General features: G+C 63.7%; 4 protein-coding genes across 8 annotated transcripts; 2 read left to right on the top strand and 2 right to left on the bottom strand.

The window, feature by feature from the left end:
* Nucleotides 1-61: 61 nt before the first annotated feature.
* PPP1R16A (protein phosphatase 1 regulatory subunit 16A) lies at nucleotides 62-10,076 on the bottom strand. Its single transcript, XM_055125870.1, has 11 exons — nucleotides 9,954-10,076; nucleotides 4,251-5,037; nucleotides 3,852-3,922; nucleotides 3,629-3,774; nucleotides 2,803-2,906; nucleotides 2,606-2,730; nucleotides 2,394-2,519; nucleotides 2,239-2,314; nucleotides 2,033-2,162; nucleotides 1,604-1,811; nucleotides 62-1,427 (listed from the first exon to the last, which is right to left on the bottom strand). Exons 2-11 carry the CDS (start codon nucleotides 4,504-4,506, stop codon nucleotides 1,056-1,058), a joined length of 1,614 nt encoding a protein of 537 aa, XP_054981845.1. The 5' UTR covers nucleotides 4,507-5,037; nucleotides 9,954-10,076; the 3' UTR covers nucleotides 62-1,055.
* Nucleotides 10,077-12,148: 2,072 nt separating this feature from the next.
* FOXH1 (forkhead box H1) lies at nucleotides 12,149-13,471 on the top strand. Its single transcript, XM_004618721.2, has 3 exons — nucleotides 12,149-12,322; nucleotides 12,536-12,640; nucleotides 12,729-13,471. The coding sequence occupies exons 1-3, from the start codon at nucleotides 12,149-12,151 to the stop codon at nucleotides 13,437-13,439; spliced, it is 990 nt and encodes a 329-aa protein (XP_004618778.1). The 3' UTR covers nucleotides 13,440-13,471.
* Nucleotides 13,472-13,569: 98 nt separating this feature from the next.
* Nucleotides 13,570-19,851, bottom strand: KIFC2 (kinesin family member C2). Of its 5 annotated transcripts, none has more exons than XM_055125851.1 (19): nucleotides 19,631-19,851; nucleotides 19,093-19,150; nucleotides 18,842-18,923; nucleotides 18,561-18,733; nucleotides 18,360-18,477; nucleotides 18,166-18,272; nucleotides 18,022-18,087; nucleotides 17,788-17,916; nucleotides 17,466-17,543; nucleotides 17,254-17,368; nucleotides 17,071-17,180; nucleotides 16,681-16,789; nucleotides 16,439-16,596; nucleotides 15,184-15,288; nucleotides 14,989-15,110; nucleotides 14,786-14,909; nucleotides 14,571-14,700; nucleotides 14,189-14,445; nucleotides 13,570-14,119 (listed from the first exon to the last, which is right to left on the bottom strand). In XM_055125851.1, the coding sequence occupies exons 1-19, from the start codon at nucleotides 19,849-19,851 to the stop codon at nucleotides 13,865-13,867; spliced, it is 2,517 nt and encodes an 838-aa protein (XP_054981826.1). In that variant the 3' UTR covers nucleotides 13,570-13,864. The 5 variants fall into 5 exon arrangements, with proteins under 5 accessions (XP_054981826.1, XP_054981829.1, XP_054981827.1 ...); XM_055125854.1 differs by having other exon boundaries at nucleotides 16,547-16,596; XM_055125852.1 differs by having other exon boundaries at nucleotides 17,254-17,356.
* A 298-nt stretch (nucleotides 19,852-20,149) lies between these two features.
* Nucleotides 20,150-21,201, top strand: TMEM276 (transmembrane protein 276). The gene is made up of 2 exons (XM_055125885.1): nucleotides 20,150-20,284; nucleotides 20,480-21,201. The coding sequence occupies exons 1-2, from the start codon at nucleotides 20,192-20,194 to the stop codon at nucleotides 20,963-20,965; spliced, it is 579 nt and encodes a 192-aa protein (XP_054981860.1). The 5' UTR covers nucleotides 20,150-20,191; the 3' UTR covers nucleotides 20,966-21,201.
* The last annotated feature ends 837 nt before the right edge of the window (nucleotides 21,202-22,038 follow it).

The raw sequence follows: 22,038 nt of genomic DNA, 5'->3' as shown, positions 1-22,038 counted from the left end.
GGGTGCCGGCCCAGGCAGAGACCGCCCCCCCACCCGCCTCCTGGCAGCTGTGCCCAAGTGGCAGGAAGGAGGCAGACGGACATTGGGCAGCTGCACTCAATACCGAGGACACCCTCCAACCACTGATGCTTGGAGTAGGCGGTCCTGAGGCTGGGCTGGCCAGGTCACTACACAACAGGGAGGGTGGTGACCTAAGCCTGGCCACCTGGTACGAACAGGCATGAAAGAGGGCAGCCCCTGCATGGACATGAGCTGGCAGTGCCCTCACTTTCCCACGCGAAGCCCCTAAGTGATCTCTGTGCCCCAACACAGTGCCCAGCCAGCGCGGCCCCTGAGCAGCCCACTGCTGGCCCCTCTGTAGCCTGGCATGCCAGGCCCAGGAGCGGGGCAGGGGACGCCCCTGACACAGGCCTTCTAGAGGTTTCTAGCACTGAGCCTTTTTTTTTTTTTTTTTGGTTTTTGGGTCACACCTGGTGATGCAAGGGGTTACTCCTGGCTCTGCACTCAGGAATTACTCCTGGCGGTGCTCAGGGGACCATATGGGATGCTGGGATTTGAACCCGGGTTGGCCGCGTGCAAGGCAAACCCTACCCGCTATGCTATCACTCCAGCCCCACACTGAGCCTTTCTAAAAAACTGCTAGAGCTGACCCTGGAGCAGAGACATCCAGAAAAGTTCCTGCCAGAGTTCTCTGCTCTCAGGGAAGGTGACAGAGGGGCCTCCAGGGACACAGGAGGGTGCAGAGGGGCCCATTTCTGGCTCAGCTGGCCCTGGGCCTCATCCCACGCTGGGCTGGGCTGCACTACAGGCCCCAGACAGGTGCTCACAGGACAGGCCTGGCAACATGCATTCCTCACTGTGGGACGCTGGCCCCGCCGAGACACACAAAAAGGAACGTGGCAGAACAGCCCTTTATCAATAGTCACATGTCGATGATCTGTCTCCGGGCCAGGGCCCAGCCGTGGCTGCAGGTGCCACAGCTGGGGAGCAGCACACATGGGGGTCTCCAACACAGAGGTCCTGAGGCAGCCACACACAGGTGGCATGCACGGCCCTCACATGAGCTGGCAGCACGGCCTCTTCTCTATGGGAGCATCCTCTGAGGGGGCTGTAAGCCTGAGCAAAGGTGGGTCTCCACCAGTCTTAGGGTCTCCCTGGAGCTGGGGGCTCTGAGCATCCTCAGCAGGGCAAGACTCAAGGGTCCCAGGCCCTTCGGGCAGGGGCCGCTGCAGCTTGGCAGCAGCTCGCTGGCGCTTCAGCTCCGCCAGTGTGTGATGGGCCTTGGCCTTAACCAGGCCATCTGGGGCCTCACTCTCCAGGGGGCTCAGATGGTAGGAGACGCTGCGGTCCAAGCGCTTGGAGTACAGATGCCTTCCCGTAGTGGTCCCCACTCGGCCATTGTGTGGCCTGGCAGCCTCAGGGTCCTCCTGTAGAGATAGCGTACACCAGGGCCTCAGAACCCTCACTGGACCTGGCCCGGGCTGCGTGGTGATGGGGTCAGACACGAGAGTGAGGCACAAGTTCGCTCTCGGGGCACAAGATCACGTTCTGAGCTGAGCAATGTGGGGTGTGCCAGGCCCACGCCTGCAGGGGCGGGGCTCACCTCTGGGCTCAGCCGGAGCTCAGCATCAGTCTGACGGTCCTCGTCCTCGGCTTCCGGGGCTGCGGGGGGTTCCAGGTCCTCGGGAGGCTCCAGACCCTCGGGGCTGAGGGTCTGCAGCGAAGGTTGCTGCCACACGATGGCCTCCTGGGCATGCTCCTTACGGTACAGGCTGGTGCGCTGGGTCAGGCTCACCCGCCTCACCACCTTCCTGCGGGAGAGGAGGGTGCCTGTGGGGGGAGGCCCCACCCCACCCCACCCCACGGACTCTGCCCCGAGCTGCAGCTGGCACCAGGCACCTGGACCCTGGCACGCAGGCTGACTTCAGCAGGAGCCAGGCCCGACCCAGAGGATGGGGCGGGGCGGCGGGGGCGGGATTTCCGGACAGGGTGGGGCGGGTCTTCCAGGGCGGGCCGGCCAGGGAGGGCTCACCCCCGGCTGCCAGCGCTCGAGGTGCGGCGGCGCAGGAGAGAGCGCTGGCGGCCCTCGGCGCGCAGAAGCGCGTCGTGTTTGTGCTTCAGTTCCAGCAGCTTGGCCCGCACCTCCTCATCACCGCACACATCTGCAGAGAAGCGAGCAACTGGTCACGGGCGCCCTCCCTGGTACCCTGTGCCAGGAGGAGGGGGTCCACAGCTCACCCAGGGGCGTCTCCTCCATCAGGGTCTTCCCGTTAAGGTCGGCACCGTGTGCCACGAGCAACTCGACTAAGTGCACCTGTTGGAAGGCAACCGGGCTGCTGAAGATGCCGGGGTCAGTTTCGGGGGGCCAGCCAGCCTGGCACGGAGGTGCTCACCTGCCCCCAGTAGGCTGCAGCGTGCAATGGTTCCCAACCATCCAGGTCTTTGGCGCTCAGGTTGGCTTGGTGTTCCAGCAACAGGCCTGCGGCCTCACTGAACCCGTTGGCAGCGGCAATATGGAGCTACAGACAGACCGCCCCCCCCTGAGTGCCAGGCAGGGCCCCCTGCAGTCTCCCCCCACTACTGTCTGGCTTAACCAAATCCTCACCAGAGTGGCTCCATGGTCCCGAGGGGCGTCCAGATCAGCCCCTGCTTGCAGCTGGCTCCGGATATCATCTAGCACGTGCAGCTCCGGCAAGGCCCGGGCACTCTCAATGCTGTCCTGGGTGACCCCTATCAGGCAGCATGCTCAGGAATTGCTCCCACACCCACTCAGTGTGGGCAAGAAGTCAGGGCTGCACTCACCACGGTTGGCCATAGCTGTCTCCAGGCAATCCAGCGTTTGCTCATCCTCACACAGGTCGTAGGGCATATTCCCATCAGCATTGACAGCCAGCAGGTCAGCCCCACTGTGGGGAAGGACAAGCCCCCAGTCCCCTCTCAAAGCTTTGCCACTGGGGCTGCCCTCGTGGAGAGTGTGGATGGAAGTGGCACTGGTCAGATCCTAGCGATTTCTGGCAGAGCTGTTCCTTGCCCCCCCGCCCCCCCCCACTTAGCAAGTCAGCCCCTCAGCTCTAGGTCCTGTCTGCAAGCCACCTGGGGCTCTGGCTGTGTCATCACCAGGTGCCCACAAACACGCTGACAGTGGCTGGGAGGGGGCACTGGAACTCTGGAGAGGGTGGCAACCAGTTGAGTTCAGCTCCCAGGGGAAGCCTGCCTGTGATGACCATCGTGAGGCCCCAGGATGCTCCCCCCACACAGGTCACTGCCACTAGCAGCCTAGGCTACTCATAGGCACCTGGACATCAGCCCTACTATAGAGCTGGTGTGGAAAGGCCACAAGGAAACCAGGCCTGGGGCAGTTCACCTCCTTCCTGCTTAACCAGGAAGAGAGGTGCAAGAGCCCAGCTCCCCAGAATCTGGGTTCCCTGTCTCCTAATTTCAGCCCGACCACTCTACAGACAGGGGCCAGTGGTGGCAGCAGCAGGACCCTAGGGTGGGCACACAAGACGCCTGCCCATATCATGTGCTTGTTCTCCTGCTCTCCATGCCCTGACATGGACAAAGCCAGGTAAGGGGGAGAGACCATGAGAGGCTCAGACTAAGCTGAACTGCACAAGGTGGGCTTTACCGGGCAATGAGCAGCTCCACCAGGTGCAGGTGGCCACAGGTGGCTGCAGCATGCAAGGGCGTCCAGGACTCGCTGTCATGGGCATTGACTGTGGCCCCAGCCTCCAGGAGCTGCTGCACCATCTCCCGAAAGTCGTCAATGCAGCTCTGTGGAATGCAGGGCCTGAGCAGTAGCACCCAGGCCCCCTGCACGCCCCCAACCCACACTCCACAGCAAGGCTAACCTGGTGCAATGCCGTCAGGCCATCCTCATTGGCCAGGTCAGGGCTGACCCCGCTGCTGAGGAACTGGCGGACTGAAGAAGTGGGTGGGTGTGGTCAGGCCTGTGTAGCTGACAAGGGTAAAAAAGGCAGACAAGCAGGTCCCCTGTCTAAACCCCCCAGCAGGACCCACACTGTTGTGTTCTGGCACGTAAAAATCCCCTTCCTGCTCCAGCTGCTCACCAACCCAACAGAGCTCTGGGTCCTACTGCAGACGCCCTCACTGTGCGCTGCCTGGCCAATCTCCCTAACACTGCCGAAGGCTTCCCTGGGGAGGCAGCGGGGAGGCCAGACTCTAGCTCTGCAAAGTCCCACAAAGCAGGCAGCAGGGCTGGGCAATCTCAGGACAGGCTCCATACTCACCTTCCTCCAGGTCGTTGCGGGCAGCAGCCTCCAGCAGAGTGACACTGGGAGGGAAGTGGACACGCCGCTGTGGCCCACTGGCCCCCTCCTGCTGCAGCCGGTCCCTGGGGCCCCTCCAGGACTGGGCCTCCTTCTCAGCCTGGGCCCACAGCTTCACCTGCTGTGCACGGCGCTTTTGGGCATGTTTCAGCCGCTCCTGAGCACTCATCCTGCACACCATGGGCATCTCGGCTAGCAGTTCCGGGTGTTCGGCCATGGTGAGGGAGGCCGGCCCAAGGGGGCTGCTCGGGGGACTGGACTGGGGAGCACACGAGCCAGCCCAGGCCTGAGGGACAGGGCAGCTGGCTTGACTGGCACCCGTGGGGGCATCCCCTCCCCAAGGCTCAGTGCCCTCTGACCCTGGCAAGGCTGAGTCAGGCGGCCCTCCTGGGACCACACCCCAGCCAGCCTGAGGGGCGCAGACCCAGGTGACAAGGCACCATGGCCACTCAGCAGATGAGGACAGCGCAGGAGGTCAGGAACGCAGTTGGCACAGCAGCCTCAGTCCAGAGTCAAGACGGCACCGAGCTCAGAGCTGGGGGTGAGCTGGGGTGGGGCCTGGGAGCAGTCATGCCTGGCCCGGCCTCCCTCTGCTGTCTGGGCGTCACAGTCTGCACACGTCCACCTCTGAGCGAGGAGCCACCGGGACAGGGAGGCCAGGCCGGGCGTGTGCTGTGAGAGTCAGGTCCCGGGCCAGAGTGTTCTCTGTGGAGCGGCAGCAGGCAGGGACAGCAGGGCTCTCGGAGGCCTGGGAGGGGGGGAGGGTGGTGGGAGAGGAGGAGAAGACAGCGAAGGCTGGCTCCAGGGTGGGGCTCCCAACAGAGACCAGTGGTGCAGGGCATGGCACGCTGGGACCAGCCCACACACTCCACCGTCACACCTCGGCTTCTTGCTCTGCCCCATCTCTGGCCTCTGCCTCCTGCCCAGCTCTAGCCCTGATCCCCAGGTCTGGGCCCCCTGTGTACCCGGGGTGGCCTTCAGGAGGCACAGCTGTAATGGGATGGTCCCCTCCCCCGACCAGACCTCATCCTCCTGGATCCACTGACCAGCCTTCCTCAGGGATGGCCCCTTGCTCCCAGAGAGGCCTGCCAGGGGCTCTGCATGTTCTGATGTTTCTGGGCTGGGGAACCCGAGGTCCAGGGGAATCCCAGCCCGGGCCCCTCCCACTCCACAGAAGCTCCTGAGTCCACCTTTGTTCTCTGAGACTCAAGTTCCCGGGCAGAGGTGCCCTGCCAGCCCCCGCCCTGAAGAGCCAGAGTCAGACACACCTTTCTCTTGGGAGCCACCACAAATGCGAGAGGAACAGGCAGTGGGTAGGCCGGGGTGGGCGGGCCCTGCAGAGCTCAGGAAATTCAGAAAGGAAGAGGGGCTTCAGGCCCCCCGGAGCTCCCCACAGTGTACAGATGGGCAAAGGCTACCCGGGTCTGGCTGTGGGCAGAGCACAGGCAGCCTGCAAAGTCCTCCTCATGGCCCCAAGGCCTGCAGCAGCCAGGGAGAGAAAAGGGGAGGTATAGAAGGGTACCAACCCAGAATCTCCAGGGGCACTGCTGCTGAGCCAGCTCCCTCGGCCACACTGAACACTGCCAGGGAAGTAGGGCACCCCGGACCCCTGGTTCCTGTGCATCACACCTAGCGCACACGCTCCTCAAGCCTCTCTGAAATGTCAGAGATAATCTGGGCAGCCATGCCAGCTCGCAGGTCCATGCCTGGGCGAGCCAGTCCGGCGCAAGGGTAGGCAGGGTGGGCTCCTGAGGAGACGTGGGTGCTGCCCCACCAGCAGGCCACACCCAGGTTGACCCTGCGGGCTGACACCTCAGTCTCACACAGCCACAGGCCAGCACACCATTCCCACATGGGGAAACCAAGGCCCTGACTCAGAAGCTGAGCCCTCCGCCCCAGCAGCGGGTTCTGTGAACGGCTGGGCCTGTGGGCCAAAGGTTCTTCCTCCTCGCTGCCCAGAGACGACAGGAAAGGGGGGGGGCAGGTACAGCAGACTTCAGGGTACATCTGCAGCCTGCGGTGAGTCACAGCCCATCTGCATTGTGGGTCCAGGCAGTGGCAGGCAGGTGGCAGACACTGCGGACTTTGGGGCCACACTGGTGCCTGCTGGGAGCCCACAGTGGGCGCTCCACAGTACCCCCTCCCAGGACTCAGGAGCTGCTGCACACAGGCCTACAGAAGGCCAGGCAAGATACCGGTACCCAAGCCGCTGGTCAGCTGGGCGCTGGGAAGCATGGCTAGGCCACCCCTGGGCAATGCCAGTGCAGGCACCCCCAGGCCCTCGCAGACAGGAAGTGCAAGAAAAGCCACACCCCTGGGAAATAGGTACAGCATGAGCAGGCAGAGAGGCCAGCACTGCCTTCGTGAAAGAGGATGGGACTCTGCTCCCTGAGCAAGAGGAGTCGGGACAGGCAGGGCACGGCAGCAGACAGATGTGCAGTGACCGTCACAGAGCTGCCTATGCAGCAGGGAGGCCGCAGGCCAGCCAGCGGGCAACTAGGGAGTAGAGCTAGACTGCAGTGCTCTGGAGAATAGATGTGAGTATAGCTAGGGAGCACTCTGGGAGCAGTACTAGGAGGACAGTGGGGGGTACAGATAGGGAATACTGCTGGGACTACATCTGGGGAGCACAACTGGGGACTACAGTTAGGGAGCACCTCTGAGGAGCACTACTGGGGAACACTCCTCACAGTAACCTCACAGGCCTCACTCCCTGCTCCCCCACCTCACTGGCCAAAATCCCATTCACTACCCCCTCAAAGTCCTCCTCACAGGCTTCAGTCCCTGTTCACTCACCTCCTCAGTAACCTCCTTACAGGTCTCAGTCTGTTCCCCCACCTCCTCACTAGTCTCACTCCCATTTCACTCATGTGCTCACTCATCTCCTCACAGGCGTCAGTCTCTAATCCCTCACCTCCTCACAGGCCTCAGTCTCTGCTGCCTCACCTCACTGGCCTCAATTCCATTCACTCATCTCCTCAGTAACCTCCTCACAAGTCTGAGTCCCTGCTCCCACATCTCTTACCTGGCCTCAATCCCCATTCACTCACCTCCTCAGCAGCCTTCTCACAGACTCAGTCACTGCTCCCTCACCTCCTCACAGGCCGTATCCCTGCTCCCTCACAGGCCTCAGCCTCTGCTTTCTCACCTGCTCACTGGCCTCAACACGCATTCATTCACCTCCTCAGCAACCTCACAGTAACCTGTGAGGACTCTACTCATCCTTACTCACTCACCTCCTCACTGTGTCCTTTTTATCTGGTTGTTTTTCTGGGCCAAACCTAGTAACACTCAGGGCTTCTTCCTGGCTCTGTGCTCAGGGATCACTCCTGACAGAGCTTGGGGTGCCAGGGATCGAACCCAGGTTGGTCCAGTACAAGGCAAGTGCTCCACACTGTCTGACTTTTGTTTTTGATTTTGGGCTACACCAGGCGGTGCTCAGGGGTTACTCCTGGCTCTGCACTCAGGAATCATTCCTGGTGGGCTCAGGGTACCACATGGGATGCTGGAGATTGAGTGGGGGTTGGCCATGTGCCAGGCAAGCAGCCTCTGGGCTGTGCCATCGCTCCAGCCCCATGTCTGATTTTTGACACCACACCATTTGTCCTCCCAGTCCAGCCTGTGAGTCACTGAGGGGCAAGGGTCTGACTCAGCTGGTCAATGGCAGGGACTCCGCCTCATCTATGTTGTGCAGCTAACTGCTATCAGTTTATTGTGTTTGTTTTGGAGCCGTCCCTGTGGTGTTTGGTGGTGCTGGGGAGGGGAGAGGTATGTGCTGGGGGTCACTCCCAGGAGTGCTCAGGGGACCATGTCATGCTGGACTGCACTGAGTATGTGTAGCAGCCCTCTGCTATCTCTGCGGCCCTGTGGTTGCTGATAAATTATTATATATCTTATTATTTGGAGTCAGGAGCCATTGTGGAGTCTGACCACAGAGAAAAAAGGCTATTTTAAATTGCTACTTCACTCCCAGCCCCTGCTCAGGGCAGAAAGTGAACTCGTTTCAAACCCAAGAGATTCTTGCTATCTCCCCTGGCTGGTCCCTAGGCCCGACAGCAGACTCTATCCCCGCCAAGTCCCACATCACTGAGCTGGGCGGTGCAGTAAGGCTCGTGCAGAGATACCTTCTTCCAGAACTCTGCCACATTCTCAAGCAAATGTCCTGGCATCTCCTACCCGGTGTGTGTTCCAATGGGCTTGGAGAAACAAAACCAACATCCGAAGTCCATCACTTGAGTGAACTTTTGGAAGGAGTGCATTTTGGCATCACATTAGCAGTGATCAGGAGCTGCTCCCTGGTTTGTGCTCAGGGGTCACTCCTGGCAGGCTCCAGCACTAGACACTGTCTCCAGGCCCTCAGGAAGCCTTCTCTCATGTCTGCCATGAGAACTCACTAGCTGGACAATATCCCGCTAACCCAGTCTTGAGGGGCTGTGCTGTGCCCGGGTATACGGCCCCCAGCTCCCACAGGATGCAGATGGGTCCATCGGCCAGCCAAGTTCTGCCTCTGGCCAGCAGAGGGACATTCATGGCTCCCTATGTAGAGGACTGACCCAGGGCTCCGTGGGGGTCAGCTTCACTCTCCACATATCTCCTGGACACTTACACAGTCCCTCACGCAGAATGAAGACACCAAAGACCCCAAGAATGCTGAGAGGGCATCGGGAGAAACCTGATGCATGCGGGGTGCCATCTCACCTCCCTTCCTCACTGGGCCCTTTGCCCTCTCTTCTGAGGTGGAAGGCCTCCCCGTGCTGTGACACCCCTCCTGCCCCCGCACCGACCCAGTGCCTCTGCCGCACCCCTGCAGCCAGTCTGTGTATCCTGACTCGATGCGGGTCACAGTCATACCCACCAGCCTCACAGGGTCCCAGCCCTTAGTCCTGGCCACAGAACACACGAAGCAAAAAAGGCTGCAGCGTGGCCCATTCCGGTCCACTAGCAGGCAAGGCTCTGTGGGGACGGTGGGGAGTCAAAGGTTCAGGTCGCAGCACGCCTGGCTGGACCCCTCATAGGTGGAAGCTCAGAGACACTAGGTGGTCAGAGAAGGGCAGAGGGGCCGGCAGCCTGGATCACTGGAGGGCCAGTTGACCCGGGGCTTCAACTCGGACACTGCGCAGGTCACTTTGCAGAAGGTTGGCTCATGCAGCACCCTCAGCCAGCGGGCCGGGGAGGAGGGCGAGCATCTGGCCAGGGCCCCCCGACGGGCTGAGAGCGGGCACCCGCCTGACACTTGCTGGCCTCCGCTCAAGGGTGGTTCTGGAGGGCGGCCGCCCGGCCCAGGCCATGGGGTGGGGCCAGGACCCTAAGCCACAGGTGAGGTCACCTGAAGCCCGGCTGTCCCAGGCAGGACAGCCACCTGCGCCGGCGGGTTCCAGTTTCTCACCTGGCCTAACTCCAAGCCTTGCCTGGCGGTCCCTGCTGCGCGGGCCCCGTCCCGCTCGGCAGGCGCAGGGAGACGCCGGGCGCTGGCCACTGGGCGGCCAGGCCAGGCGGGAAGCGGCGGCGCCGTGGGGGTCCGCGGCGGCCGCGGCTGCCCCGTCACCCCGCGCGCGGCCCCGCGGCGCCGGCCCGGCCAACCCCCCGCGTCCCCGCGCCAGCCCCCTGCGCGCCGCGCCACCGGCCCCGCGCCCCGCGCCCCCGAGCCCGGAAGCCGGCGCCAACCTTCCGCCGCCTCTGCCACGCCGCTGCCGCCGGCCGCTCCGGCCGCCCCGCGCTCGTCCGCGCGCCCAGGGGCGGGCCCCACGGGGCTCTCTCCATGGCAACGCGACACTTCCGGCCGCGCCGCCGCCACCGGAAGTTGGGCGCCTCGCGGGCCGGGGGCGCGGGCGGCCCGGCGACCCGACTGGGCGTTCGAGCCAGGAGCTGGGCTTTCGTCCTGAAGGGCCCACAGGACCCGCGTGGAATGGGCTCAGACGCTGTCGGGAACAAGCCTGACCTCGATTCCCACCCCCAGAAGGAAAGAAGGGCTGGGAGATGGCCCAGGGACTGGAGCGCCTGCTGTGTGCGCCGGAGTGTGTTTGGAGTCTGGCAGCATGGGCACTTAGCACCATCCCTGGGACCCTTGAGCGCTGCGAGTCTGCCCCCACCTCCCCGCAAAAACGTACTGGGAGCTAGTACAGCGGTACGGATTTGACTGCCTAGGCATGGCATTAGAAACGTGGTAGGCTGTAGCCCTGGACGCCCCTGAGCACTGAACCAAGAATTGCTGTTAGGGGGGCCTCTGAGCACTGCTTGGACAAGCACCCCTTCCCCCACTCCCCCCCCCCCGAACGAAACACTGCAGGAGAGAAAGACCTGCTACTAATCTCCTGGAAATTTCTTTTTTTTGTTTGTTTGTTTTTGTTTTTGGGTCACACCTGGCGATGCACAAGGGTTACTCCTGGCTCTTCACTCAGGAATTACCCCTGGCGGTGCTCAGGGGACCATATGGGATGCTGGGATTAGAACCCGGGTTGGCCGTGTGCAACGCAAATGCACTACCCGCTGTGCTATTGCTCCAGCCCCTCTCCTGGAAATTTCTTTTTTTTTTTTTTTCTCCTGGAAATTTCTAAAGTGAAGCCTGAGGACAGGAAGGAACAGAAGTGACAGCAGTGAGTGCAGAGCCAGGAGTAACCCCTGTGCATTGCCAGGTGTGACCCATAAAGCAAAAAAAAAAAAAAAAAAGTGACAGTAGTGCAGTCCAGAGGAAGCCAGGTGAGGGGCAGGACAGACAGTACTGCAGGTTGGGTACTTGCCTGGCACATGGCCAACCCAGCTTCAGTCCCCAACACCCCACCAGGAGTGATCCCTGAGCACAGAGCCAGACAGAAGCCCTGATTATTGCTGATTGTGGTCTAGAAACAAAACCAGGAAGCCAGGTGAGACTGAGGCCTCTGTGTAAGATGGGGTCCTGTGGCATTGCCCTCTGGTGCCAGCTATGCGTGTCCCACCCTCTAGGAGTCCACAGGAAGCACCCAACTCCTGGACTAAAGTGACAGCTAGAATGTCCCTGTGCTCCTGTGACCTGATCCCAGCACCAGCCATCCTGCCAGGGCCTTGGGTCCCATGCCCATTTGGGCACCTGGTTGTGGGAACAGGCCTTGGCTGATGGACGCCCCTGCTCAGGCAGGGCAACTACCAGGTGGCTCTTTGCTCCTAAAGCTCTTGACCTGTGGAAATGCTAATCCCATCAGCTTCCCAGCCTGACTACCTGGAGTCTCCCTCCTCCACTGGAACACCCACCCCCATACAGTCCAGGACCCCGCCCTAGTCCTTGCTCCCCATAACACATCTGTGCTCACTCCCTTCCTCCATGACACTCGCACAAGGGATGGAGGCCTGGTCAGCTCCCAGGACCACAGCTGACTCTCCTTGGTTGGGAAGTAAGTGGCCCCTGGGGAAAGTCCCCAGTCAACTGTATCCAGTTTAGTGCAGGAAGTTCCCAGATCACCAACCAGGCACTCTTGCATCTTGGCCTTGAACTCTGAGCTGGCCCCACCATCTTGACCTGGTCAAATCAACCCCATCTGTTAAATGGGTATGTGACACCCAACCTGGGCAGAGCAAAGTACCTCACTGAGGTGGGCTCCTTTTCCTCCCAGCCTCTAGGGGGTCTCCAAAGGAGGAAAGCCACCTCAGGCAGCCCCTCCCTTCCAGATTAGCTGGAACCTGCTAATTGTGGCCAGTCCTCTGCATAGTCCCCTCCCCCACCTCCTTATTCCTCCCAGCCAGGCTTCCCCTCCCCCTTTCATCCGAATGATAAAGGGCCTGCCGGCCTGCCCCCACCGGCCTCCACCCGGCCCTGAGCCCCACACCACTGCCCCTTTGCCCTGCGCCCCTGCACGGGCCAGGCTCCTGCCCACGCTGCCGGGCCCTGCATGGGGCCCTGCAGCGGCCCAGACCTGGGGCTCCCCAGTGCAGAGTTGCCCTCTCAGCCCCCCAAGAGGAGGAAGAAGAGATACCTGAGGCATGACAAGCCGCCCTACACCTACTTGGCTATGATCGCGTTGGTGATTCAGGCAGCACCCTCCCGCAGGCTGAAGCTAGCCCAGGTGAGCGGGGCACCCTCCCTACATGAGGTCACTCACTCTTTTCCTGGGGGGGCGGGCGGTCCAGTGGAGCTGGAGAGAGCAGGGTGTGAATGTATGTGTACTGAGCCCAGCTGGCTGGGGTCAAGGGGGGGCGCAGATTGAACGCATGGGGTAAACTGGGCCATGGACTGTGCCAGGTTTGGGGCCGGGTTCACGGCTGCCCGACCGTTTCAGATCATTCGCCAGGTCCAGGCGGTGTTCCCGTTCTTCAGGGACGACTACGAGGGCTGGAAGGACTCCATCCGCCACAATCTCTCCTCCAACCCATGCTTCCGCAAGGTGGGGCAGGCGCCAGGGCGGGGCGGGCGCGGGAGTCCCCAGCACCGGTCGGAGGCCGCACCCAAGCCTGCACTCCCCACTCCGCCAGGTGCCCAAGGACCCCGCGAAGCCCCAGGCCAAGGGCAACTTCTGGGCGGTAGACGTGAGCCTGATCCCAGCCGAGGCGCTGCGGCTGCAGAACACCGCGCTGTGCCGCCGCTGGCAGAGTCGGGGCGCGCGGGGCGCCTTCGCCAAGGACCTGGGCCCCTACGTGCTGCACGGCCGCCCCTATCGCCCGCCCGCGCCCCCGCCTCCGCCGCCCGCCCGTGAGGGCTTCAGCATCAAGTCTCTGCTTGGGGAGCCGGGGGAGGCGGTGACCGCGTCGCCTCCCACGCCGCCCCCGCCCTCGGAGAGGCCCAGTGGAGAGGACGGGGCGACCTCCCCGGGAGTCGCGAGCGGGCGCTCCCCGGAGCCGGCGCCCTGGCCCCTCCACTTCGTGCAGGGCACCCCGGACCCGGAGGTAGTCCCTGGTTGGGGGCAACTGCCCACCTCCTACCTGCCCATCTACACCCCCAACGTGGTAATGCCCCTGCCCCCCCCTCTGCCATCCACTTCCTGTCCCCAGTGCCCACCCTCCACCAGCCCGGCCTACTGGGGGGTGCCTCCTGAACCCCACGGCCCGCCGCGGCTGCTCTGGGACCTAGATGCCCTCTTCCGGGGGGTGCCGCCCAACAAGAGCATCTACGACGTTTGGGTCAGCCACCCCCGGGACCTGGTGGCGCCCGCCCCCAACTGGCTGCTCTCCTGGTACCGCCTGTGAGGGGGGCTGAGGGGGCAGGGGCCGCCGTTCTCCCTCCAGAGACCAGCGTCCCGCGGGTGGGGGCGGGGAACTGCGGCGACATCTTTTTGGGAGGGGGCCGGGAACAAAGACCCCATCCTTGAGCCCGGTGGCAGATAACAGTAAAGGAGCACAACATTTTAATGCCGAGTCTGATTCTTGGCGTGGGGGGGCGGTGATCATTCGAGCAGCCACTTGGCTGAGTGGGCCCCTGGTGGCTGGAGGTGCCCCGCTGCGTGCTGAGATTACTACAGATGGCGATAAGGGGGCCGCGGCCTGGGGGAGGGGCAGTCGTTCCCCGGCCAGGCGCCGGGCTGCAGAGGCCTGCAGCTCTGTGGGGTGCGCGCGGGGGTGGGGGACACCCGGGCTGGCCCGGCGGCCTCTGCCTGCAGAGGCGAGACGCCGGGCTATGAGGGCAGGTCCTCCGGGTGCGCCAAGGCAGAGCTGGAGCCGCTGTCGGGGCTTGGGCTCGGAGGGCTGCCGGGGGTCGGCGTGGGAGTGCAGGGGGTCCCGGAGAGTGCTGTGTCCGTGCTGAGCGAGGAGGGCGTCCCGGAGCGCGGCGCCCTGCGGCGTCGGGCCGGGCCCAGCTCCACTCGACCCACGCGCTCGGCGAACTTGAGTGAGCACACGGTCTCCCCGAGATCCTCCAGCCGCGTGGAAATCTGCGGGGCGGCGGAGCGTGAGTCCCGAGGCGAGGCCGGGCTTCCCCCGCCCCGCGCGAGCGCGCGCACCTGCAGCAGCAGCACGGCGGTGGCGCCCGGCCCGAGCGCGGGCTGCAGCAGGCGCGTGAGCTGTGAATCGCGGAAGGGCACGTGTGGCCGGCGGGCCCGCAGCGCGGCCATCACGCCGCCCAGCGCCAGCAGGGAGCGGTTGATGGTGCGGGCCTCCCGCAGACGTTGCGCGCTTTCCCGGTCTCCGCGCATCGGCCCCACCGCCTCCGCCTTCCAGGCGCGCTCGGATCCCGCCAGGTCCACCAGGTGCAGCGTGCCTGGAGGGGCGAGCCGGCCACATGTGGAGTGGGGTGCCGGGCCCCGGAGCCAGGTGCGCGGGGCTGTGCCGGGCCCCGGAGCCAGGTGCGCGGGGCTGTGCCGGGTCCCGCGCCCGCCGAGGTACCTGCGGTTCCTGGGCCTCGCCGAGGGGTGGCTCCACGCAGCGTCAGCGTGACCAGGGCGTGTGAACGTGAGCTGCGCTGGTTCATTGTTGTGGCGGCCGTGGCCCGGTTGCTTCTCCCCAGGCTCAGCATCTGGCAGGCGGAGAAGGCTAGCCTGTTGCGGGACCCTGCCCCCAGGTGGAGCGCACCACCACCTGCAGCCCACTGGCCACCTTACCTGGTGCAGCGTCTCCAGGTTGGGCACATCCCAGTAGGTGAGGCCAGCCACCTGAATCTCCCCCTGGCCTGCCGGACCCTGGCGCACGGCCAGGCGCTCTGGAGGTCCCGGTGCTAGGAGGTCTCTAGCAGGGGAGAAGCAGGGAGGCTTGGCTTGGGGAAGTCTGCAGACAGAGAGCACAGGGAGGAAGGAAGTACGCCAACCTCACAGCCTCGTTGTAGATCTCCACCATGCTGAGGGTCACCCGGTGTGCGCCTCTGGTGCCCATCTCCCGAAAAAGTGACTGCAGCGCCCTAGGGGCGATGCCCGGGTCCTCAGGGGGGCCCTGGGGACAGGCAGGATGTCACATGGGCTCCCATCAAAGCCCCTGCGCCCCCACAGGGCCTCCTGCGCCCCACCTCCATGCTGTAGGTCTTCCCTGTCCCCGTCTGGCCATAGGTAAAGATGCAGACATTGTAACCCCCGAGGCAGGACAGCACTGCTGGCTCCAGCTCCCGGAAGACCTGGGGAAGGTGACAGGAGTCCCAGGTTGGGTTCTGCTTCTGGTTCACACTGGGTAAGCTGTGGAGTGTCCCTAGGGCGGGGACCTGCAGAACAGTGTGCTGCAGGAGGGCACAGAGGTCCTAGAGCCTCAAGCAGCAACTTTTGCACAAGACCCATGTCCCAGGAGGACGAAAACATGCAGGGACCATGGAGGTGACTTTTGGCCACAACGACTGGTCTGTGGGATGGTGGTGGGCCAGGACTGTGGACCTGGCCCGAGAGGGTGCAGAGGCAGCTGGTCTTATGTACTGTGTACCACTGGAGCATGGCAGCCTCAGGGCTATGACAGCCAGCTTTCCGCCCAGAGGTCGTGACAGTGGCTTGCAGTGCTGGAAAGTGGGACCACCAAGCAAAAGTTAGGGTGGCTGTTAGGGAGAGGTGTGGTGCCCTTGCAGAGGGATGCTGGAAGAGAGGTGTCTCACAATGCGTTGGGCCTTTTGGGGAGCCACACCCAGATGGCTCTGCTCAGGGATCCTTGTGGGGCTCAGTGAACCATATGGGATGCTGGGGATTGAACCTAGGTCAGCTGGGTACAAGACAAAAACTTCTAGTCCCTGTATCATGCTGAGCTGGAAGGACACTCCCAGAAGGATGTCTCAGCAGGTATCTGCGGGGAAGTTAGTTGCAAGGTGAGAAGAGGGCCAAGGGTTGAGGCTGGACAGATTGTGGAAAAACAAGGTGAGAAATAGGAGTTGGGAGCCCATGCTCAGTGCTGCACACACTGTCTTAGGGAGGTGAGCCTCCTCCTCGCCCGACCTGTCCCCTCTAGCTCTGAGCCAGGGAAGCAAAAGCCTGGGCACAGTCTGCTCTGGAGGTGCACCACCTATGCATGCAGCCAGGGCCTGCGCTGGAGCCCTGGGAGAGGTGGTCTGCCCTGGCCATGCATCTCAGCAGCTTATTTTCCTTAGCTCCTGGACATGGTCCTGTCTAAGCGGAAGGCCATTTCCGGCTCTACAGAGCCCGGTGGAAGCTCTGGGCAAAGGGGCTGTCAGGGAAGGAAGGGAGGGCCTGGCCCTTCTTGCTGAGCCAGCCACTGTCTCATGGGCAGCTGGTGGGCAGGGAGGGGTGACTAGGGGGTTCAGGAGGTGCCAGGGCTGAGTGCAGGGTCACCTCCTCCTGGCTGGCATCTGGAGGAAAGACCCAATCAAGACGGAAGCGACGATGGCGGCCTCGATAGCAGGTGGAGATGGTGCCACCAGGACCCGGTTCGGCACTCACCAGGCCAGAAGGCACCCCTGGTCTCAGGCGACACAGAACTCGGATGTTTCCTGGGGTGAAGATGGGATTCTGAGATAAGAAGGTGCAGCCCCCAGTTGCCGTGGCCACTGCCCTGCCCCTGCATTCATGCATACCCTTGAGCTCCAGCAGCCGGCCTGGGCATCCAGGTGAGGGTCTCTGCTGCTCTGCTGGGAGCTGGGTGCCAGCCCCACCAGCTGACAGTGCCCCCAAAGCCCAGGAAACCTGAGGGAACATGGTGTGGGAAGGCCGAAAGGAGCTGGGGAAAGATGGGGTGCCCTGGGGTACCTGGGGCCTCCCAGCCATGTTGACCCAGTTTTCAAGGTCACTGGGCAAAGCCCCAGGGGGACTGGGTCATCTCCGGTCTCATTACCAGTCCTGTGAGGGTTTGCAGTCACCCCAATTTACATGAACAAAGCAGGACCCAAATGTGAAGTCACTCAAATTTCATAAGGAAGGTGCGGGAGCACTGGGATTCTGGAGAGCTTGTCTGGGTGGGTGCTGACCTGGCCCTGGGCCTCGCTCAGGGAGCCCTGCCAGCTCTGGGTGAAGGTTCTGACCAGGCCTCGAAGGTCCCCGCAGCCCTGGCGTAGGCTGGCCATGCGTGCCCGAAGCCCTGCAGTGGAGGCAGGAATGAGGGGAGTCCTACCACAGCAGAAGGCCAGCCCCTCCCCGGGCCCCCCCAGTACCTGCCAGCTGCCTGTGCACCTGCTGCAGCTCCCGCCTACAGTTCTGCTCTGTCTCCTGCTGCAGCTGCCAGAGGGCCCCCCGCAGGTCCTGCAGCTGCACTTCCTGCACCCCCAGCTGCCCCCCCATCACTGAGGAAACAGGCACTCACCAGGCCCCACCACAGGCGCCCCCTCCTAGGCCCCCACCTCCTGGCCCCTGGCCTCAGACCCACCTGCACCCGGAGGGCCTCAGTGGTGTCCTGGGCCTCCTGCAGACGGTCCTGCAACTCGGCCAGGGCCTTTGCCTCCTCCTGTGGGGACAGGGGCGGGGGGTGGCAGGGACAGCTCAGCGAGGCCATGGGAGCCAGTGTGGTCCTGGAGAGACAGGCGCAGTGGCCAGCCCCATGCAGGCCACTCTCCCCTGTGCCTCTCTCTGCTTTTGAGGTCCAACCCTGGAGCTGCCCACAGCTCTGTATCATGAGGCCCGAAAAACCTGCTGGGCCCGGTGTGCAGGAGCCCATGCTCAGGCACCTAAGCATCTAATGGGCAGTGTACCTGGGGGGCCCTGGTAGGGGAGCCGGGTCCCCAGTGCAGCAGCAGGTCCCTGGTGAGGCTCAGACTCTGCTTCAGGGCCTCGTTCTCCAGGGTCAGGTGCTGAACCCGCTTCTCTGAGTCTGTCGCCCCCTGGTGGAGAGCAAACACTCAGCCCAGCATCAGCTCCCCCCTCCCACCTTCCACCCCGCCTCCTGTTGACTTGGGACCCAGCCCCAGGGAAGGCTCCTTCCTCACCACGCCCAGGCGCAGCTGGTCCAGTTCCTCCTCCTGCAGGTCCAGTTGCTGCTTCAGTTCTTCCAGCTGGGCATGAAGGATGTGCACAGGGTGAGCACCTCCGTCCAGCATGCGCCCAGACCCTGCTGCCTCCTGGCCCCTCACCTGACCAAGAATGAGCTGCTCCAGCCGCTGCCAAGCCCTCTGCTCCTCCTCCACCTGGGCCTCATCTCCGGGACCCGGGGAAGAAGCGTCTTCCTGAGATGAGGGCCCTGGAGTGGGGTGCACAGGCTCAGGGCTAGCATTCTGGGCAGCTCGATGCCTATGGCCTGTCCCCTTTCAGCCGACTACTCACGCACCATCCGGTTTGGGGGTCTGCTCCCTTGGGGTGGACTGCCTCCACCGAGGGCTCCGGACCCAGGCCAGCAGGGCCAAAAGCTGACCGGTGACTGTCAACAGCGGAGGTATGTCGCTGGGCTGTGTCGGAGAGCAGAGTCAGTGGAGACCGGGAGGGCAGTGGATGGCGATGCGCTCCCCTCCTACCTCCCACCGCTCCTCGCCTTGCTCAGGTCCGGAGGGTTCCCACAGCTCTCTTCTGCCCCCAGCTGGACGGAGAGAAACTCTGCGAGGCGCACTAGCGCCTCTTCCAGGGATACCTCGGCCGGCCGGCGCTCGGCGGCGGCAGCGGCGGCGGCGGCGCGCGGTCCAGACCCATCCTCCGACTCCGAGCAGCCTGGACGGGTGGGAGGCAGGCTGCGTTAGGCACCTGCAGGCCCCTTCCTGGCCAGGCCGGACGCTGAGTTCCCGGGATGTAGCGTTCCCACGCACCGGCGTCACCTACCCACCAGGCCGGTCAGCTCGCTCCACAGCTCAGCCGGGGAGTGGTCGGTGCGGCGGCGGCCCTCCGGCTTGCAGCGGGCACTCTAGGGAGGGAGCGGGAACCCTGAGAGAACAGCGGCCCGTGGCGCCCCCTCCGTCCTTCCCTGCGAGTCTCCGCGCATCCAGCATCAACCGGGAGACGGGGTCCCGGCGCGACCTCCTCCCAACGTCGGGGCCGGAGAGCGCTGCTCGGCGGCCTTCCCCAGCCCTCACCTGCGCAGCGTCCCCGGAGCGGGCAGCCGCCGCGGCGCCTCCATCCCTGCGGAAGAGGCTGTAGAAGATATAGATGAGCAGCGAGTAGAAGGCGTACATGGGGGCGCGGGGCGGCAGAGGGCCCCGCGTCCCCGCGCCCGCACTCCGCACCCGCGCGCCGCAGAGCGGGTGCGCATGCTCGGCCGCCCCCACGCGCGGGCCCGGCGGGCGGAGGGAGCCCAGGAGAGGGGAGCGCGAGGCAGGTGTCCCCGGCGCTACGCTGCCCTCCTTCGCAGACCGGGCGCGGGCAGCACCGGCCAAGCCCCACCCCGCGACTCTCCTAATTCTCCGTGTCCAGCACGAGGGCCAAACGCCCCCTGCCAGGTTCTCCCATCCTTGCCCCATACCAGCCTCTCTCCCGAGAAGCCTCCCCTTTAACCGGATCTCCTTCCGCCCCTCACAGCCACGATCCGACCCCAGGCCGGTGGACCGGCCTGTTCCCACACCCTGGCCTGCTGCCCCGCCCGCCTCGCATAAGCCCCGCCCACAGAGGACACACCCCGCTGGCCTGCCCCGCCCACAGCCCTCGCCTCGGAGGGACCGGATGCTCCCAGAGCTGTCAGTGCCCCAGTTCCTGGTCTCCGCGCCTGCGCCTATGCCCCGCCTCGCCGCTCTAGCCGGCGCTCCTCTCGCTGGTCCGCGGCCAGGAGCGGTGGTGGGCCTGAGGCCTCCTACTCCGCACCGCGGCGGGCCAAGCCGTGCTGCGGCGTCCGAGGACATTCCCTCACCTGTTTCCCTTCCGGACGGGGTCCCGAGCACGGAGACGGCGCCGACGAGGGGACGAGGCCTGTGGCGCCTGCACCCCTGTCCCTCCGGCCCCGCGTCTGCTCGGCTCGCGCGCAAGCACCCCGCCCCACGCCAAGTTCTCTCTCCTGCTCTCGACCGAATTCTTCCCCTCTTCTTCTCCACAGTTGTCTCCTGTGGCCTCGGGCCTGCGAGGAGTTTTGGATGAGCCTATTCCAGCGTGTCGAAGCCGGGTTCTGGAGGCTGGGGCTTAGCGGAGCCGCCGCGAGGTTTCAACTCTTCCCCTTGGCTGCAGCTTGCAGTTCCCCGAGGTGCCATGGCCCCCAAAACTTGGGGCGACTGGAGCACGGCCCTGTCACACCTGGTGCTGGGAGTGGTGTCTCTGCACGCAGCTGTGAGCACTGCCCAGGTGAGTGCCTTGGGAGGGCGGGACAAGGTGGGTTGCGCTCCAAAACAAGGAGGATCCCCGTGCCGGGCCCTGGATCCCAGAAAGGGGGCTGTGGCGGGAGGGAGTCTGGAAGTCAGGCTCCTGGGAGCTCCCCAGCCCTTTCCCGCATGAAGGAAAGCCTGGCCTCTTCACACACCCTCTGCCCTGTGTCCACAGGCGAGCCGAGGGGCTGCTGCTGGCTTCCTGCTCCAAGCCTTGGCTGCTGCCACTATGCTGACCCCAGGGCTAGACACAGACGAAGACGGCCTTGCTGGATCCTGGGTAGCCACTGTCATCGGCCTGCCCCTTATAGCCTTTGACTTCCACTGGGTGAATGGGGACCGTTCCTCAGCCAACCTGCTCCTGGGAGGAGGCATGGTGTTAGCAGTGGCTGGCGGGCATCTGGGTGCTGAGGCCCGCTCTGTGGCAGGCCAGGCTGTGGTGCTGGTGGTGGCAGTGACCATCCTCATTGTGGCTGTTTTCACCACCAACACTTACGGTATGTGGGGGGGCATGATGCTGGGCACCGCAGGACTCCTGAGCAGGCTGGACCAGGACAGCCTGCTTCCACTGCCCAAGGAAGACGTGTGTCGCTGGACCCTGGCCGCAGGCAGCTGGGCCTACCACCATGCCCTGCAAGCACAGCACCTGCAGTGGGAGTGATGGCTGCAGATGCGGGCAGCTTTGCCTACTCCCCACGTGTGCCTTGCCTGGGACCCTCTCCACAGGGAGCGTCTTGCAGGGTGCAGCCCAGGGCTGTGTGTGGAAGCTGCTCCTCTGCTGAGTTGCTGAGAATGGATGCTTACCTAGCCCAGAACGTTTGGGGACCTGGGTCCAGGAATGATATTGTTGTGGGGTACAGGGTGATTTTATCTCCAATAAATCTTAGGGATTCAGCAGGAATGTGAAATCTCTCCATTAATGAGTGGGCAGGATAGGGCCTCCCCGCCCCACCCCACCTCCAGGACCACATCTGCTTCCCTATCCTAGCCTGCTGCTGCATCACTGATAGAGGGCAGCCTAAGGGATAGTACAGTAGGGAGGGCACTCACCTTGCCCACTGCCGAATCAAGGTTAGATTACTTGCATCCGATATGGTCCTGAGCCCACCAGGAGTGATACTGAATGCAGAGCTAGGAATAACTCCTAAGCACTGCCCAAAAACTGAAAAAGAAGGAAGCCTGGACTGGAATGGCACCCTACTCCTGAGCCCTGGGTCTCCTGGGATTCTTCAGAGCTAAGAGTAATCTTGTGCCACCTAGCTGGTGGCCCATTGGGGCAGTGACCTTCACGGGGTGGGTAGGAAAAAATGGACCTCAGCTGTTACACCCTTATGCTACCCCAAGCACACAACCCCTTCCAGGGCTGGCCACCCTGATACTTTAAATTCTGATTTCCTAAGTCCCTGGCTGACTTTCAGCGCCCTGCCCCAGGGTTTGGAAAAGAAATTGGATGGAGTAGCTGCTTACATTCGGGGACTCTAGCACCCTCCCCCCTTCCCCCCCTCCCCCCCGTGCTCATCTAAGGTCAACGGACCCCTCATAGGACCAAGGAGGTGGCCGGCATGATTTCTTGCACTGAGCCCTGCCCTCTGGAGCGCCCTGCACACTTTCACGAGGGCCTGGGCGCACAACAGCCCAGTACCAGCCACTCGCATCTGGCAGGGCCCCGGCGGGCCGCACCGGAAGCGCCTCTCTTCTCCCCGCCCCCCCCCCCCCCGCCCCGGGACCTCTCGG

This window comes from Sorex araneus, chromosome 2, assembly GCF_027595985.1.
Source record: "Sorex araneus isolate mSorAra2 chromosome 2, mSorAra2.pri, whole genome shotgun sequence".
Lineage (NCBI taxonomy): Eukaryota > Metazoa > Chordata > Mammalia > Eulipotyphla > Soricidae > Sorex > Sorex araneus.
The sequence above is the reverse complement of the archived record's forward strand: the minus strand, read 5'-3'. Positions and strand labels throughout refer to the sequence as shown.

Excerpts from the sequence above, each read along its gene's own strand:
- PPP1R16A (XM_055125870.1), bottom strand. The coding sequence starts at position 4,506 with ATGGCCGAACACCCGGAACTGCTAGCCGAGATGCCCATGGTGTGCAGG. Across the intron at positions 2,731-2,802 it reads GACAGCTATGGCCAACCGTG|GGGTCACCCAGGACAGCATT; the intron begins GTGAGTGCAGCC and ends GCTGCCTGATAG. Across the intron at positions 2,520-2,605 it reads GGGACCATGGAGCCACTCTG|CTCCATATTGCCGCTGCCAA; the intron begins GTGAGGATTTGG and ends GTCTGTCTGTAG.
- FOXH1 (XM_004618721.2), top strand. The coding sequence starts at position 12,149 with ATGGGGCCCTGCAGCGGCCCAGACCTGGGGCTCCCCAGTGCAGAGTTG. Across the intron at positions 12,323-12,535 it reads GCAGGCTGAAGCTAGCCCAG|ATCATTCGCCAGGTCCAGGC; the intron begins GTGAGCGGGGCA and ends CGACCGTTTCAG. Across the intron at positions 12,641-12,728 it reads CCAACCCATGCTTCCGCAAG|GTGCCCAAGGACCCCGCGAA; the intron begins GTGGGGCAGGCG and ends CCACTCCGCCAG.
- KIFC2 (XM_055125851.1), bottom strand. The coding sequence starts at position 19,851 with ATGTCCTCGGACGCCGCAGCACGGCTTGGCCCGCCGCGGTGCGGAGTA. Across the intron at positions 18,478-18,560 it reads ACCCTCCGGACCTGAGCAAG|CCCAGCGACATACCTCCGCT; the intron begins GCGAGGAGCGGT and ends TCTCCGACACAG. Across the intron at positions 18,088-18,165 it reads AGCAGCTCATTCTTGGTCAG|CTGGAAGAACTGAAGCAGCA; the intron begins GTGAGGGGCCAG and ends CTTCATGCCCAG.
- TMEM276 (XM_055125885.1), top strand. The coding sequence starts at position 20,192 with ATGGCCCCCAAAACTTGGGGCGACTGGAGCACGGCCCTGTCACACCTG. Across the intron at positions 20,285-20,479 it reads CAGCTGTGAGCACTGCCCAG|GCGAGCCGAGGGGCTGCTGC; the intron begins GTGAGTGCCTTG and ends CTGTGTCCACAG.